Source organism: Anguilla rostrata, chromosome 14, assembly GCF_018555375.3.
Source record: "Anguilla rostrata isolate EN2019 chromosome 14, ASM1855537v3, whole genome shotgun sequence".
NCBI lineage: Eukaryota > Metazoa > Chordata > Actinopteri > Anguilliformes > Anguillidae > Anguilla > Anguilla rostrata.
In genome coordinates this window covers 22969041-22984425 of record NC_057946.1, presented here as the reverse complement: position 1 = coordinate 22984425, position 15385 = coordinate 22969041, and the positions used below count along the sequence as shown (strand labels likewise).

Below are 15385 nucleotides of genomic sequence, written 5' to 3'. Positions count from 1 at the left end.
AAAATAATCTGTTAGGATTTCCTTCCGGCATCATTCGATAAATATTTTCAGGCACCTTGGTCCTTTCAAAATCACAATTCGGCTACCTTTGCGGTGCAGTTTGTCTCAATTTGCAATACTGGATGTAAGGTTTGAGGGCATTTTGGTTGATTTAGACCCGTGACTGCTGAATGAGGTGTTAGGGGAAGAGATTTGGTTAACAGTGTGGACGGACTTGTAGCAGAGCTTCAATAAACAGATTTGAATATGTACCGAAACACTTACTTCCCCACGAAGTTCTCCAGCACCGAGCTCTTTCCGGCACTCTGGCCACCGACCACAGCGATCTGAGGGAGGTCCAGGTTGGCATTTTGTCCGATAGCGGAGAAGGCATCCTGCATTCGGTTCACTAGAGGAATAAGATCCTCCATACCTCGGTTACCCATCTTTGCAAAGGAACGGTGTGCCCTTTCTGAATGTACAGCTGAATGAGTGAGCGTTCACCCCTTAAACAGGTCTCTATCAACGCTTTTCACCCTCGTAACCGCTATTTGGGTGTTGTGATGTCTTGAGCCACCGCCGTCTATTTTATTTTTTCATGCACCTTCATTGATTCTCGTCCGTCGGTTTCCCCGCTCCACAGAATGCTGCGTTACACCTCCCCCTCTTCGACCGCTATGCTGTCTAGCAGGCTGACGAGAGGAGATGATCTACTCAGAACAAACAGGGAGATCCCTGTACTGCCTGCTGTACACCACACGAGGGAGCAGTGAGATAGAGCGAAAATATATTCACCTTTCAGGAATGCTGGGTAATGTAAGTTTACCAGCTTCATTTTCTCGAGATGGGTGCTGGTAATAGTGTTAAATCAAAAGCTACAAGTTATAACATGACATTCAATTATATTACTGGCACTTATTGTGCAAACTCCAAGTACAGTAATTCCCTGGAGGGGGGTTCGGGGGGTACTCCCTAGAGAGAAAGTAAGTCAAAGAAATGTAGATTGGCAATTTATTAGCCACTCTTGAACAGCAAACTAAGCTATACGAACAGGAAAAAAACTGCACTAATGAGCATTAACTGTGCTATATGAACGAGAGCAAAGAACCTCTAGACCCGAACTCTGAAAACAGAAAAGGAAGGTATACTTTACCTGGTGTTGGGGAAAAGAGCCCGAGAGGTTCGGATGCGGGGGCTGAGATGCAGCCGGTTGTGGAATGGAGGGGTCTGTCCGGTGTGAACAGCCTGTCTGATAATCTGATGGGCAGTCCTTGGGTCAGCTAGAACTACCAAGGTTGTAAAACTGATGCGAGTGGTGATGTGGGAGTTGTTTGCAGGCTGTAAACCAGGTGAGCGACCTGATTTACAACCTGGATGAACTGCTGAGGCTGGATGGCAGGCCAGGAGATGCTTGAAATAGTCATCAAACTATTTTTTATTCAGCAACATTTTTTAAAAATGAAAAGATTACATTTCTAATTTACAAAGGTATTCATCCTCGAATCTAAATAATGTATTTCTGTTTGACATTGAGATTTACTTAATTAGGAGTAGAAAAAGCCCACATGGGTATATTTAATTTTGACTTTGCAACACAGCAAATGAAAATTCTTTGGCCATCTCTTTCCCACAAAATTAATTTGTCAAAACTATATCATTGGAGAATGCTCTGCCTGTCCTGGCATGTATGTTTGTTATATTATTTAGCTTAACTTTACAATAAGAAAAAAAGAAATCAATTTCTAGTGAAATTTACATTAAATGTGTACTGTGACAGGGGGGTTTGCTAAGACTGTTGTTTAGGTAGAATAGTCTATGCCTCACTGTTCAGACAATTTTTTTTTTTTCCTAGTACACAACAGTTGTTTTTTCATATTATTTTGTGTACCGTTTACGCTACAATCTCACGTGATAGGTGTCCAAAATGAATATACAGAAAACAGTATATGGAGATAGTGGTGTGCTGTGACTTTGCAATCATTATTCACCCACCTTTCTACTTATTTAATGGACCTGGCGTGGACCTTTATTATTTGGTTAGTAATTATCATGAACTGTGTTTAGTTCAAATCCTTGATCAAAATTGTTTTGTTTTTTTAACATTTGTTAAATAACACAGTTTGTAACACTGAACTGTCCATGGTGCTGAATTGTTAATATATCCCGTAGCTAATTTTCAGCTTAGTATAGGTACCAAATTGACTTGTCAATAAAACAATATTAAAGTTTTATCTAAGATTGCACAGACGAAGCTTACAATAATCTCAAAGGCTATTCGCAGTTAGAACCTTGATTTACATGCTCAGCTAACAGACCAAAAAAAAATGTGCGCTTTCAGCTTAACACAGCACATCTGGAAGCTTTAAATGCTGAATATAAAACTGATGCTCAATAACACCTAGATGACCGCATCTTCAGTTAGTGGTTATGGTCTTTCCTAGTGTCTCTGTCTTTCAGTCATCATGTATGTACCAGATACGTGACTGTACCATGGCATAGCAATGATGTTTCTTGTGTAGGAAAATGCTGCGTTTTACCCTCCCAGGCGAAGGGGGGCGATATTTCCTAAACCCGTCGCGCATGCTTTTCCAACAGCGACATAAAAAAAGGGAAAAAAGAAAACACCTTCGACAGCAGCAAACCGGTAATGATCGTGCGCACAACCAACGGACAATAAATAGCCCCGATGCAATCAGTATCAACAGGCTTCAGGAACGTCAGCAACCGGTTAATTCAAAAACACTTTTCTGGAATTCTTTGTTGAATTTTCCTCGCAAGGGCAGCTAACTTAGACAGCTCATTTTCAACTTACTGTTACAGCTTTAAGTGTTCAAAAGTTACAAGCAGCACTCACGGCTAGCTGGCTAATAAAGCTAGCTACGTCGCAAAAGGGAAACCGCATGAAAAAATGAACAAAAGCAGTAAAAGAGCAACCCAGCTACGCTACATTTAGATAGTTCGCAAGCTAGCACATTTTTATGTGTGTCGTGTCCGTGTAAATTGCAATGCCGTGGAAGGTCGCTGCTAGCTGCTGACTTGAGTATTGCATGTGAGAATTCAAAACAGTGTCGTTCAGTCATTCATAATAACGGCATCGGGTTTCGGGGTCGAAAAGCACCGCGCTAGCGTATGTTAGCACTGGTGGGATTTCCCCTTTATCTGGAAATCTTTATTGATGACCTGTACAGCATGGGCGAGCTCGTCGGTGTGGAAGCGTCATGTCTGGTTGGAGGTATTAAATATTAATAATACCCAACAGCTAAGAGGTTTAATTGTGGATTATCAAACGCTTCTCTTTTTTATCAAGACAGAGGAGAGAGTCAGCTAACTAGCTAGCTAGCTAGGCGGCTAACATTTGCTAGCTAACTTGCTGGCTAGCGCCGACGACTGGAGAGCGAAAAGAAAACGCCGTGATGTTTAACCCTCACCACCATCAACAGCAGCAGCAGCAGCAGCAGTTCCACCAACACCTGCGGCAGCTCCAGCAACTTTTTCAGCAGCAACCCCCACCTCCCCCTCCGCCACCCCCACCCCCTCCACAACCTCCACCGGCGCACCATATACAGCACCACCATCAAGGAGGCCGGTAAGAGCTTGAACTCGAGGTCGGGGATCGACGAGAAGGCCTACTTGGGTCAAGTCTGAATGATGACAAATAAATGACTGAAAATGACTGCAAACATCCATTATAACGAAACAGCGCGTATACAGTTTTATTCAGTATAATTCAATTCTGTATTGTTTAATCGTGGGAATACTGTGTTATACACTGTCAGGTCCGTGTGCCTTGGTTAGGTAGCGCTCTTAGCAACGCAACTAGTTTCCAAGTTACAATTGGTAGCAAGCTAACGTTCAAAAGTCGGATAGTCTATACGCTGGCTGGCTAAATGTAGCTATTGTGTGTACTGTCAACACACGGCTAGTTTGCTTCATTTCCCCTCACTATCGCCATCGACCTGTTTACAGTTAACTATTCGCATTCACTCTGCTGATCTAGAATGTAAGGTGGTGAATAATAGTGCTTTGCCAAATTTCTTTGCCACTTCTTTGCCAAATTTTCATTAATAGGATCTTGTTTTGAGGAAATGGTTAAAGGGCAGTCATATTTAGGCATATAAATGGACTGGAATGTGGTCTGAAATGTGTTTTGGTCTAATTATATAGGACACACTTGCATTCGTCCTTTTTGTTTATTAACTAGAAAATAGTGTATTTTAACGAAAATGTGAATAAACGGTGACATTTTTAATTTAAAATCTTTAATCCGTGCGCAACCTTTCTCTCTCCCGTGGTGGACGTGCAGACCCATGGCTGTCCCTGGCCCGGCACCCCCCCCTCCCCGCTTGGTCAACCTGTGCTCCGCTACCCAAGCCACCATCATCGCCCCCAACCCCATGCTGCAGGGGGCGCTGCTCATGCAGCAGATGCAAGGTGGGTGGAGTACACGCTTTCAGGGGGCTGTGCAGGTGTCGGGGTAGAGAACGCACACGACAAATCCAGAATAAGAGAACAGGTTTTGCACAGTTTGAAAAGATAAACTGTAAGGTTAAAATGCAGGGCAGTTAATAATTTGGGTACTGCTGTGGTGAATATATATTTTTACTCACTTTTATGTTTACAAAAAGCTCAAAGTGTTTGGGGAAGTGATGGCTGTCATGTGCGTTTTTGCCTCATATTTTTTATAGCAAGTAGAGACATCCATGCCACACTGGTCTTCCTTTCTTTTCGCTCTGTTGTCTGTTTTCATTCTCTCATCCTCTGTTCCTTCCTGTGCTCTTCTCTTCCTCTTCTCTTGCATGTAACTTCCTGATTCTGCACTCCTACCCATCTCTTCTTCACCCCTCTGTCCTCTCGTTCCTTTTCTCTGTCCATCTCTTCTTCACCCCTCTGTTCTCTCGTTCCCTTTCTCTGCCCATCTCTTCTTCACCCCTCTGTCCTCGTTCCATTTCTCTGTCCATCTCTTCTTTTGCGCGTGTGGTCTAATCCGCCCCGCCCCCCTTCATGCAGGTAGCATGAGAGGATTCGCGATGGGGGCCCAGCCGTTCCCCCCGTTCTTCCCGGCCGGGGCGCGGTCCTCCCTCCTGGGCCCGGTCCCCATGGGCGTGGCCATCAAGACTCCGCACATGGGCTTCCCCCCCCGGCACTACCACCCGCACGCGCGCTACTTCAACAACGTGAGACCCCCCCCTCCCAAGCATCCACTCCCTACCGCCAAAATGGCCGTGCGTCTCGGGGCAGAGAGCTTACACGCCGCTGTCTCGGTCACGCGTTGTGTTTGCCTCGCGGTTCCTCGTTCAGTGACTAGAATGTGCTCTGTGATGTTTTGAGGGGGAGGGCTGCGGTGCGTTTGAGGTCTGACGGGTTTTTGTCCGACCCGAGCAGGACTTTGCGGCTCGCCCGCCGGAGAGGAGCCGCGAGAGCGAACAGCGGGCGCTGCCGGCGGTCGACGGGCGCCCGGGCGGCAGTGGCATGGAGGTGGATACCAGCGACAGGGCCGTCATCAGAGGTACCCCGCCCTGGACCGTCTGAGACCCGCGTGATGTCTGACCCCTCTTCCCCTCACACTGTTATATAGTTCCTGTGTTCCGTTTCTCATCAAAGCTAGCCACGTCCTAGCTTTGTTTGGAAACAGTGAACTTTTTAACTGGAACCTTCTGCCTACACTTGGCTTGCTATTTTGCCAACAGTGTGATGTCGCTGTACCTTTGTGATGTCACTGTTCATTTGTGTTTTCACCATTCTTTTGTGGTATCACTGTTTTTATGTAAAGTCACAGTTCCCTTGTGATGTCACTGTTCCATTGTGATGTGTTTTGTTCCGTTGTCCCCAGAGGAGGCCGCCGCAGTGCCTGAAGGACACGGCGACTCCCCTGCTGTGCAGCAGCAGGAGGAGCCTGCCCTGAAGAGGCCCAGAACTGAGGGGTGAGCCTCAGATCCTCCATCGCAGGGCTACAGTACACACACTTTCCCGCTAATGAAGTATTAGCGTCAGTTGGTTTCATTTGTGCAGTCCACGTTTGAATAATGCATTTAGTTATCCAACTGCAATACACTGCAGCTTTTTTTTCCCCACATTTGAAATCATTCCCCAATTTCTATCACCAAAACCTAATTTTTAAGTCCATCCAGATAGTGCAGTCATCCACTTACTGAATTTCACTTTGGGCCACATGCAGTGCCATGAAGAATTATTTGCCCCCTATTGCATATTTGTCACACTGAATGCTTTCAGATCTTCTGACAAAATTTTATATTCCATGAAGGAAAACTGATTGCATGAAAAAGGCTTAAAAAAAAAAAAAACATTTCAAAAAAATAATATTTCATTTATTTAAAAACCCATGTGGAAAAGTAATTGCTGCCTTGGTTACTCAGTCTACCAATTAATCAAATTTCATTGATAATTCGATTCAGCTGAGTGAACACAGCCATGTTTGATTGCTATCAGTGCTGCTGCATCTCAAGCTCTTATATTGAGCCTTACTGTCAGAGTGAAGTAGTCACCACTAAGTTTCTACAAGCACACTATGCCACGATCACAGGAAATCCCAGAAGAGATGAGTAAAAAGTTGCTGAAATATATCAGTCTGGAAAGGGTTACAACGCCATTTCTAAGGTTCTGGAACTCCGAACCACAGTGAGAGCCATTATCTCCAAATGGAGAACACTTGGAACAGTGGTGAATCTTCCCAGGAGTGGTTGACCAGCCAAAATTTCTCCCAAGGGTGTAGTGACAACTCATCCATCTCAGTTTGTATGACTTAAAGCAGTTCTGCAGTGAAGAATAAGCTAAAATTCCTCCACAGCAATGTGAAAGACTGATATCAAATTATAGGAAGAATTTTGTTGCAGTTATTGCTGCTTAAGGTGGTGCAACCAGTTCAAATTATTAGGGAAGTTACTTTTTCACTTGGATGCGCTTGGGTGTCTGATAAATGTTTTTATTAAATAAATTTAACGTGATGTAATTTTGTCCTAGGGTTTACATTCACAAATATAAAGGTGTCTGCCTTAGATTGACTAAACTAACCTCTATTCATAGTAAGGTCAGCAAAGTTATATTTATGACGGCCAGTGAATAGAAAAGAGCCCCGTGGTGTTCGTAGAAGGTAGAGAGGGTGAGAAGCTCTCTGGAGCTGTTTTGATTAATCAAGTTTTCGCTCCCCCAACAGGACGAGCGAGCCCGTTGCCCTGCCCCCCCCAGTGGAGAGCGTCCTGGACGCGGATTACAAAAGTGCTGTTGACGAGGCGCAGCCCGGGGGTGAGTAACGCCGCCGCTGAACACGCAGCAGTGCGCAGTGAAACGTGCAGCCCAAAATTAACTGTTTCCACTATTCAAAAAACCGCTGTGGTTTTTCTGTATAGACAAATGTAGTTTTCATATAGCCCCTTGTCCAATAAGTGATGTGCACTAGCAAAAATGGGGAACCAGGAAAATAAGAAAAATAGCATGGTATTTTGACACAGACAGTATCAAAAAATCTGTGTCCCTTAAGGACGTACTGAAGTGGATTAAAATGTTATAAAAAGCAGCCAGAGCTTTAAGTCTCACAGTTGTTTAAATGGGAGACATGAGTTTGGAAAGCTTATCTCTCCTGGTCTCTGTTGGGTAGACTGTGTGCCTCTTCAGGAAGGAGGAAGCGCAGTTGGACCGGAGGCCGTAGAGTTTGTGGAAGAGAGCAGAGCGGCTGAGGTGAGCAGGGAATGATGGGACACTGGAGGAGTGTTATTTCCCACACTCGTGCCACCCTACAAGGCCTTCAGCGTCTTCTGCTCCCGAGCAGGTCCTGGGGTCAGAGGGGTCGGTGAACATCGTCGCCCCGCCCAGCGACGAGACCCCGGCTTTCGGCCCCCGGCCCGAAGACGCGGGGGGCCCCGGGGGGGCCCCAGTGGCGCTGGTGGGGAGCGAGGAGGGCGGAGAGGCCACCAACAAGTTCTACTGCTACATCTGCAGCATCACCTGTCATAACCAGCAGGTGAGGGGAGGGGCCAGAGGGCATTCGGACGTATCACAGTGCCCCCCTGTGTCGTACTGATGTAATAACACCGGGCACAGCTGGTTTAGGGTCCATTTTGTGCCAGCTCATTGACACATCGGTTAATTTGGAGAGGCTAACATTACATACCTCGGGTCAACATCGATTGTGTGTAATTGTGTGTGATGTTTGTGTGTGATTGTGTGTGATGGTTTGTGTTTGTTTGTGTGTAATTGTGTGTGATGGTTTGTGTGTAATTGTGTGTGATGGTTTGTGTTTGTTTGTGTGTGTAATTGTGTGTGATGGTTTGTGTTTGTTTGTGTGTGTTTGTGTGTAATGGTTTGTGTGTGTTTGTGTGTAATTGTGTGTGATGTTTGTGTGTGTTTGTGTGTAATTGTTTGTGATGTTTGTGTGTGTTTGTGTGTAATGGTTTGTGTGTTGTGTGTAATTGTGTGTGATGGTTTGTGTGTGTTTGTGTGTAATTGTGTGTGATGGTTTGTGTGTGTTTGTGTGTAATTGTGTGTGATGGTTTGTGTGTGTTTGTGTATGTTTGTGTGTAATTGTGTGTGATGGTTTGTGTGTAATTGTGTGTGATGGTTTGTGTGTGTTTGTGTGTAATTGTGTGTGATGGTTTGTGTGTGTTTGTGTGTAATTGTGTGTGATGGTTTGTGTGTTTGTGTGTAATTGTGTGTGATGGTTTGTGTGTTTGTGTGTAAATGTGTGTGATGGTGTGTTTATCAGTGTTCCTCTCGGCCCTCAGAACTTTCAGAGCCACATGAACGGCCTGGCGCACCAGCAGCGCATGATGGAGATCCAGCACATGAGTAACGCCTGCCTGGTCACCTTACTGCCCCGCGTGCAGGAGTCTCTGCAGGGAGTGCGCAGGGACGGGTGAGCCTTACAGGGAGTGTGCAGGGGTGGAGGAGCCTTACAGGGAGTGTGCAGGGGTGGGTCAGCCTTACAGGGAGTGTGCAGGGGTGGGTGAGCCTTACAGGGAGTGTGCAGGGGGTGGGGGTGTAGTGCTGGGACGGAGGTGTGGTGCTGGGGCAGTGATGGAGTTTTGGGATGGGGGTGTATTTTGACGCGGCCGTACGGGACGTTTCAGGGAGAAGAGACCGGGCCTTCAGCGCTGGTGCGCCACCTGCCAAACGCACTTCACCAGTAACGTCATGGAACACCGGCGCACCAAGGAGCACAAGGTAGGACCCGCTGCTGTCACAACCAATTTCATCCCCCCATTCACGTCCGGGGTTATGTTGTGCTCAGTGTCGTTAGCCACCAGCAGAGAGTGCTTGGAAACCACGCATGTAAGGTAGTCAAGTTGACGCCAACTTACTCATTAAGGGAACATAACTGGAAACGTAACCTCGGAAGTGAATAGGGGGATGGAATTTGTCGTGACACTGCCCCGCCCAAGTTAGGGAGGGGAGACGTTCGCGCGGTGAGTCGCTGATTGGTCCCTGTCTCACCCCCTCGCCCCCCTCCCCCAGCTGCTGAGCCGCTCCTCCTGCCCCACCTGCACCGTCTGCAAGCTCAGCTTCAGGTCGTCCCGCCAGTTTGTGGCGCACATGGACTCCCCCGAGCACAAGCAGAGGACTGAGGAGGTAGGAAGCCCCGCCCTCAATGATGTGAAGAGTGCTTATTGGCCAGGCACTGTTGTTGCTTCCCAATCTGTTGGACCTGCGTATTCTTTATAGGTTTTACAGTTAAAAGCATAAGGGAGCGTGGTCTCTGCCTGCTTAGTGAGTGACCGCATGGCGTGCTGATGTCACAGGGAGAACAGGGCAGTATGGGATATGTAGTCTGTAACCGGCGTGCCGATGTCACAGCTGCTGGGGGAACAGGGCAGTATGGGATATGTAGTCTGTAACCGGCGTGCCGATGTCACAGCTGCTGGGGGAACAGGGCAGTATGGGGTCTGTAGTCTGTAACCAGTGTGCTGATGTCACAGCTGCAGGGTGAATAGGGCAGTATGGGGCCTGTAGTCTGTAACCAGCATGCATTATGGGGTCTGTAAACCGTAACGAGCGTGCTGATGTCAGAGCTGCTGGGGGAACAGGGCAGTATGGGTTATGTAGTCTGTAACCGGCATGCTGATGTCACAGCTGCAGGGGGAAGGCGGAGCAGAAGCGCTAGAGGGGCGGGTCCCTGCAGAGGCTCTGAGCTTCATTGAGGCGGATGACTTTGAGGAAGAGTTCGGTGAGGACGAGGAGGGGGAGGAAGGGGAAGAAGGGTCTGAGTCCAGCCCCCAGGACCAGGTGAGGGTTCTGAGCTCTCCCATGAAAATGGTTGAGGTTGAGTTTCCCAGAAATGAAACTGTGCTTGTACATGTGTGTATGCGTGTGTGTACGCGTGCGTGCGTGCGTGCGTGCATGTTTAGTCCCGCTCGCCACCCGTAACACAGAAGTTTCCCGGACCTACGCAGAAGACGAACAACACGAGCGTGGTGTGCTGTGTACATGCACATGGTGTGTGTGTGTGTGTTGGGGGTGTGTGTGTGTGTGTGTTGGGTGTGTTTGTGCTGACCCACCTGGCTGTTCTGGTAGGGAGGGTGGCACGTTCAGAAGGAGGTCACCCTGGAGGACATGCAGGACGATGAGGAGTACGACCCAGACACGCAGTACGGTGAGTCCACCACCAGAGGGCAGCATCGACCCACATTTCAGCTGTAGTCCTGTATCCGTGGCATTCAAGTGACTCGTGCATTAAAATGCACCATGTTTGGACTATGAAAGCACTGTGGTCTTCAGACATTTAACCCTCAGCTCACCATAGCCAAGCTTCAGAGAATGTATTAGCAATGAAAGAGAGCAGTTCAATTCATACCTTCCCCAGTTACATTACATTATAGTGTGACTTGCACAACTTTTTACATTACATCCGTGTATACTGCTGAATACATACTGAAGCAATGCAGGTTAAGTACCTTGCTCAAGGGTATAGCGACAGTGTCTTCCCCGGGAATCAAACCTGCGACCTTTAGGTTACAAAGCCAGCTCCCTAACCATTATACTGCACTGAAGGCCAGATTAGATTCTTGCTGGGGGAGAGCCAGTGCGGGTCTGAAATAGAGTGGCTAAAAGAGGTCTGCATGGCAGAGGTGTACATTACGCAGCCAGAGGACGTGGCTGGATATGTGCAGGACTGGTGGAGCATGCATGTCACATACATACCGTGATGTCACACACATACGGCACACCAGGAAGTAAACAGAGAAATTACTGATCAAAATGGTGGCTGTTTTGTCCATGGTCTGAGGGATGTAAATGGCTCCATGCTGATGCGTGTGAGATGGGTGGGTGATTAGCTGATATTCTGCCCGGGTCCCCTGGCTCCTCACCGTGCCCTGTCTCTGTTTTTGGGTTCCCCAGGGCCCAGCTTCATGGTCCCGGTGGCGGGGTTCCTGTGTCGGCTCTGCCACCACTTCTACCCCGCCGGGTCCCCCGCCCGACTCACCCACTGCAAGTCCCGCGCGCACTTCCACAACCTGCAGGTAGGGGGCGCTGATGTCAGTGAGTGTGGGTGTGTGTGAGAGAGTGTGAGGGTGTGTGTGTGTTTGTCAGTGTGTGTGGGTGTGTGAGAGAGTGTAAAGGTGCTCCATATGTACTGTCTGTAATGTAGATATATACGATGCCCCAGTTGCATTTTAGGGTGGACCTAGCAGAATGAAAATCAGGTTTGTGGTTGGTCAATACAACATTCAGTATTGCTCTTTTTTAAATTTTAATGGGATTAATTCCCTTGTTATAATATGAATTATAATTGCAAAGCTTGTTTATTTAACCACCTACTCCCACAAGACGCGTAAAATGTGGTTGGAAAGAGACTGAAATCGAACCAGAAAATATTCTCATGTTTATTCAGAGGTGATGCTTCGTGTGCTCTCTCTCTGAGCCACAACTCCCACGTCAACATTGCAGCTGCTTTAGTGAGACCTCTCATTCTGCAAGCGAAAGCGTTTGGAGAGACGCTGTTGTCCTTTGATCTGGGAGTTTATGAGCGCGTTGTTACTCCAGGCTGTCTCTGGACTGGCTCCGCACTCAGAGCTTAACCCTGGTCTCTCTCTCCTGTAACAGAAGTACCGCGCCTCGCAGAACCAGGGGGTGGCGGCAGACGCTGTGGGCGGGGCGGAGGCGGGGCCAGACAAACGGGACGGCCCCCAAGCGCGCAGAGAGCCCGTCAGCACCGCGGGGAGGGGGGACGGAGACGCCGGCGACAGAGGGGCGCGGGACGACGGCAGCGCCGGCCCGGGGACCGCCGAACCGGCCGACGCGTGCCGGGACGAGGCGGAGCGCCCCGAAACCTTGGGCGGAGGCGGCGGGCGGGAGGAAGAGGCGGGGGAGGAAGAGGAGTCCGCCCCCGCCCCGCCCTGCCAGATCGCCGGCTCTGCGAGTTCTCCCGCTTCCTGCGTACCGGAGGAAGAGGAGGAGCCTGCGAAGGAAGAGGAGGAGCCTGCGAAGGAAGAGGAGGAGCCTGCAAAGGAAGAGGAGGAGCCTGCAAAGGAAGAGGAGCAGCCCGCAAAGGAAGAGGAAGGGGCGGGCGGCCGAGCGCGGGTGACGCCCAGGAGGAGGTCCGGGAGGGCCACGCGGAGGCGCTGAGGAGGCCGGAGGAGAGAGAGAGCGCGATGGAGAGACAGCCGCAGGAACCCAAACGGGTTCTCCAACACCCCTGGAGCTGGGCGTTTCTGATTGGGCGACAAGGGGTGGAGAGAGGGGAGGGACGGAGAGGGAGAGCCACACCCTCTCTGCTGTAGAAATCTCGGACCAGGGGCTCGGTCGCGAGCCAAAGCCCAAAAGTAATTTACTTGACTGGGTGGTTTTAAAAGCCAGGAGTTCAAGGGGGCCAGTCCCAGACGTTTCTGGACCTGGTATGACACAAAAGGGGTTGAGGAGAAGAAGAAGCATGGGTTTGGGGATCCAAACCAGTTATGTAATTGTGTTGAGTAGCTTTGGCTTGATCTTAAAAGTGTTGAGAAAAAAAAAAAAAAAAAAACAATTCGTGAGCTGACGAGAGCAAGGGTCTGTTTGAAAGCAGACTGCGCCACCCTGAGGCCAGCTCGCGCTCAGCCCTGTCGCTACGGTCGATTTAGCGCGTAGTTTCCAGTTGAATTTCTGACGCTGTGGATCGTGTATTTTTTAGTGAGCTTTAGAATGTTAACTGCACAGAACCAAGAGATGCTTCTCGCCGGGTGGCCGGCCTTTCAAATCTAATGTAAAAGAAAAAAAGAAAAAAAATCTACATTGATGATAACAGTAGCGTTTCTGACTATGGAGAAAGGCGTAAACGTCTAGGGTTGAGCAGGTCAGTCTTTTGGAAGGCGCCTCTCTGTCGAAGGGAGAGTCTGCCGTACACATTCACCCTGCTGCACGCTCCTCCCTGCCTTTCATTACAATGTAAACTCACGAATGCTAGGAAGTCAAACATTTTTACCCTCCAGCATCCGAGGCTGATGAGATTCTAGCAGGGAAGGTCCCTGAATACAGTTTGGCCCTAACTTTTCCTCTTTTTTTTTTTTGGACTGGCAGTTGGAAATGGCCCTACTGGTGCCTCCCAAGTCCACATCCATCTGGCTCTTTTGTGCCTGTGTGGTAAAGGGAAAAAACTGTTCCTAATTGACATTGCTAAATGTTAATCAATCTGTCCTACATGCCCGAAGGGGAGATTTTATTTGGATTTTTTGTGAAAGATTTTGTTTTATTTATGTGGTTGAAACACTGGAATCATGACCACAGAGTCATGTTGTTTTTTAACTCATGCTATGCCCAAGAAGGTACTACAGTCACACAGTTCCCCAACCAAAGCCTACGCAGTGTACTTCGCACTGTTGGAGAAATATGACATTGATACGTAGCCCTGATTGTCAAGGATTTTAACTTCTGTTTGTACAGCTGAGGTCAGTTGAGCTACACTGTGCCTCAGAACAGGTGGACCTACCCAGCCCCCACAGCCCTGCAGAGCAACCCAACCCCCACGGCCCTGTAGAGCTACCCAACCCCGCGGCCCTGTAGAGCTACCCAACCCCCACGACCCTGTCGAGCTACCCAACCCCCGCAGCCCTGTAGAGTTACCCAACCCCCACAGCCCTGTAGAGTTACCCAACCCCCACGGCCCTGTAGAGCTACCCAACCCCCGCGGCCCTGCAGAGCTACCCAACCCCCGCGACCCTGTAGAGCTACCCAACCACCCTGGCCCCCTGTAGAGCTACCCAACCCCCAGGCCCTGTAGAGCTACCCAGCCCCCGTGCCCTGTAGAGCTACCCAGCCCCCGCGCCCTGTAGAGCTACCCAACCCCGTGACCCTGTAGAGCTACCCAACCCCTGCAGAGCTACCCAACCCCCGCGCCCTGTAGAGCTACCCAACTCTGCACCCTGTAGAGCTGAGCATTATTTCCTGCTGTAGGAGACATGGGCCCCAGCAGCCATTCATCTGGTACTGCATAACGCGTCTGCTGACGGCGGTGCCTCAGAGTGGGATTATACGCGCGTGAGCTGTGGGAATCTGTTTTGCCCACACAGCCAGCACTCTGTAGCACTCTTTCTTGTTACAAAGGGAAAAATGGGTACTTAGGGGCAGTCTTGTGAACGCTTACCTTAGCCGAAGGCCGTGGCTTTCACAAAACACTGAACAAGGCCGACGCAGAGTTGGTCAGTGAGGCTACAGGTGGCCAGCACTTGTCCTGAGTCAACAAAACTGGCTTCTGTCCTTGGCTGTGTAATTTATAATTCCTTCTGGGGTCTTTGTTTTTAAATGATGAACCATCTATCCCTCGTTGGTTTTGCTTATACTTTGTCCCTTAAGTACATTTTAATTTTTTTTTCTACTATTGTTGTGTGAAACAAATATGCCTTCGGTTTGCGCGGTCAGCCAGCAGATTGGGTTTGAGATGAACGGCTGACCCTTACCGTATGTTGAGCGCAAATGCAGAGATTATAGGAGTCACCCTCACGCGCTCCACGTTTAATCCCTCGTGAGGCGTTTTGACGTCACAAGAGCGGCGGTTCCCCATTTTAGACTGCTATCGTGAGGAAGTAGCAAAGGGAGCGCTTCTGGAGTTAAACTGTTCCGATTCCTTAGTTGCCAGTAGACCTAATTGTGGTCTCCAACACCCTTAAAATAACCTCAAAGAATGTTCTGCAGCTCTAAACCTTTTTTCCCCTCAACAAATAGCCTATAGTCATTACGAATGCAAGATTCTAGAAGTTTCTCCCTTAGTTTTGATAGAACTACAACGTATATCGTTCGGATAAATAAATAAAAAAACTGATTTTCAATCGTATTTCATTCCTGAGGTAATCGATACAGATCTGCCTGGGTAAATTCTGGAGATTATAGGAACAGAATCAAAGCACTCTTCAGAAAAACAATGCTGTCCGTTTCATTATGTATTTCAGCTCGACAAATGGGAAAACTAAAAATGATCAAATGTGTGCCG

General features: G+C 48.6%; 2 protein-coding genes across 25 annotated transcripts in view; one reads left to right on the top strand and one right to left on the bottom strand.

The window, feature by feature from the left end:
* The window catches only part of dnm1a (dynamin 1a), an 82029-nt gene extending 81346 nt beyond the window's left edge, over positions 1-683 (bottom strand). For 14 of the 21 annotated variants that reach the window (XM_064309375.1, XM_064309377.1, XM_064309361.1 and 11 more), the window contains exon 1: positions 265-682. In XM_064309375.1, coding sequence (XP_064165445.1) covers positions 265-425 — 161 coding nt within the window. In that variant the 5' untranslated portion in view covers positions 426-682. Of the gene's footprint in view, positions 1-264 lie in introns of all 21 variants that reach the window. The other 7 variants (XM_064309362.1, XM_064309382.1, XM_064309381.1 and 4 more) reach the window with 1 other exon arrangement.
* A 1946-nt stretch (positions 684-2629) lies between these two features.
* Positions 2630-15059, top strand: ciz1a (cdkn1a interacting zinc finger protein 1a). Of its 4 annotated transcripts, XM_064308092.1 has the most exons (16): positions 2630-3211; positions 3287-3565; positions 4283-4410; positions 4987-5153; positions 5362-5485; positions 5810-5900; positions 7151-7239; positions 7592-7671; positions 7763-7954; positions 8715-8845; positions 9060-9153; positions 9445-9558; positions 10060-10212; positions 10501-10579; positions 11326-11447; positions 12031-15059. In XM_064308092.1, exons 2-16 carry the CDS (start codon positions 3393-3395, stop codon positions 12550-12552), a joined length of 2259 nt encoding a protein of 752 aa, XP_064164162.1. In that variant the 5' UTR covers positions 2630-3211; positions 3287-3392; the 3' UTR covers positions 12553-15059. The 4 variants fall into 4 exon arrangements, with proteins under 4 accessions (XP_064164162.1, XP_064164160.1, XP_064164163.1 ...); XM_064308090.1 differs by having other exon boundaries at positions 2630-3565; XM_064308093.1 differs by lacking the exon at positions 9445-9558 and having other exon boundaries at positions 2630-3565.
* Positions 15060-15385: the final 326 nt, after the last annotated feature.

Excerpts from the sequence above, each read along its gene's own strand:
- ciz1a (XM_064308092.1), top strand. The coding sequence starts at position 3,393 with ATGTTTAACCCTCACCACCATCAACAGCAGCAGCAGCAGCAGCAGTTC. Across the intron at positions 3,566-4,282 it reads CACCACCATCAAGGAGGCCG|ACCCATGGCTGTCCCTGGCC; the intron begins GTAAGAGCTTGA and ends GTGGACGTGCAG. Across the intron at positions 5,901-7,150 it reads AAGAGGCCCAGAACTGAGGG|GACGAGCGAGCCCGTTGCCC; the intron begins GTGAGCCTCAGA and ends CTCCCCCAACAG.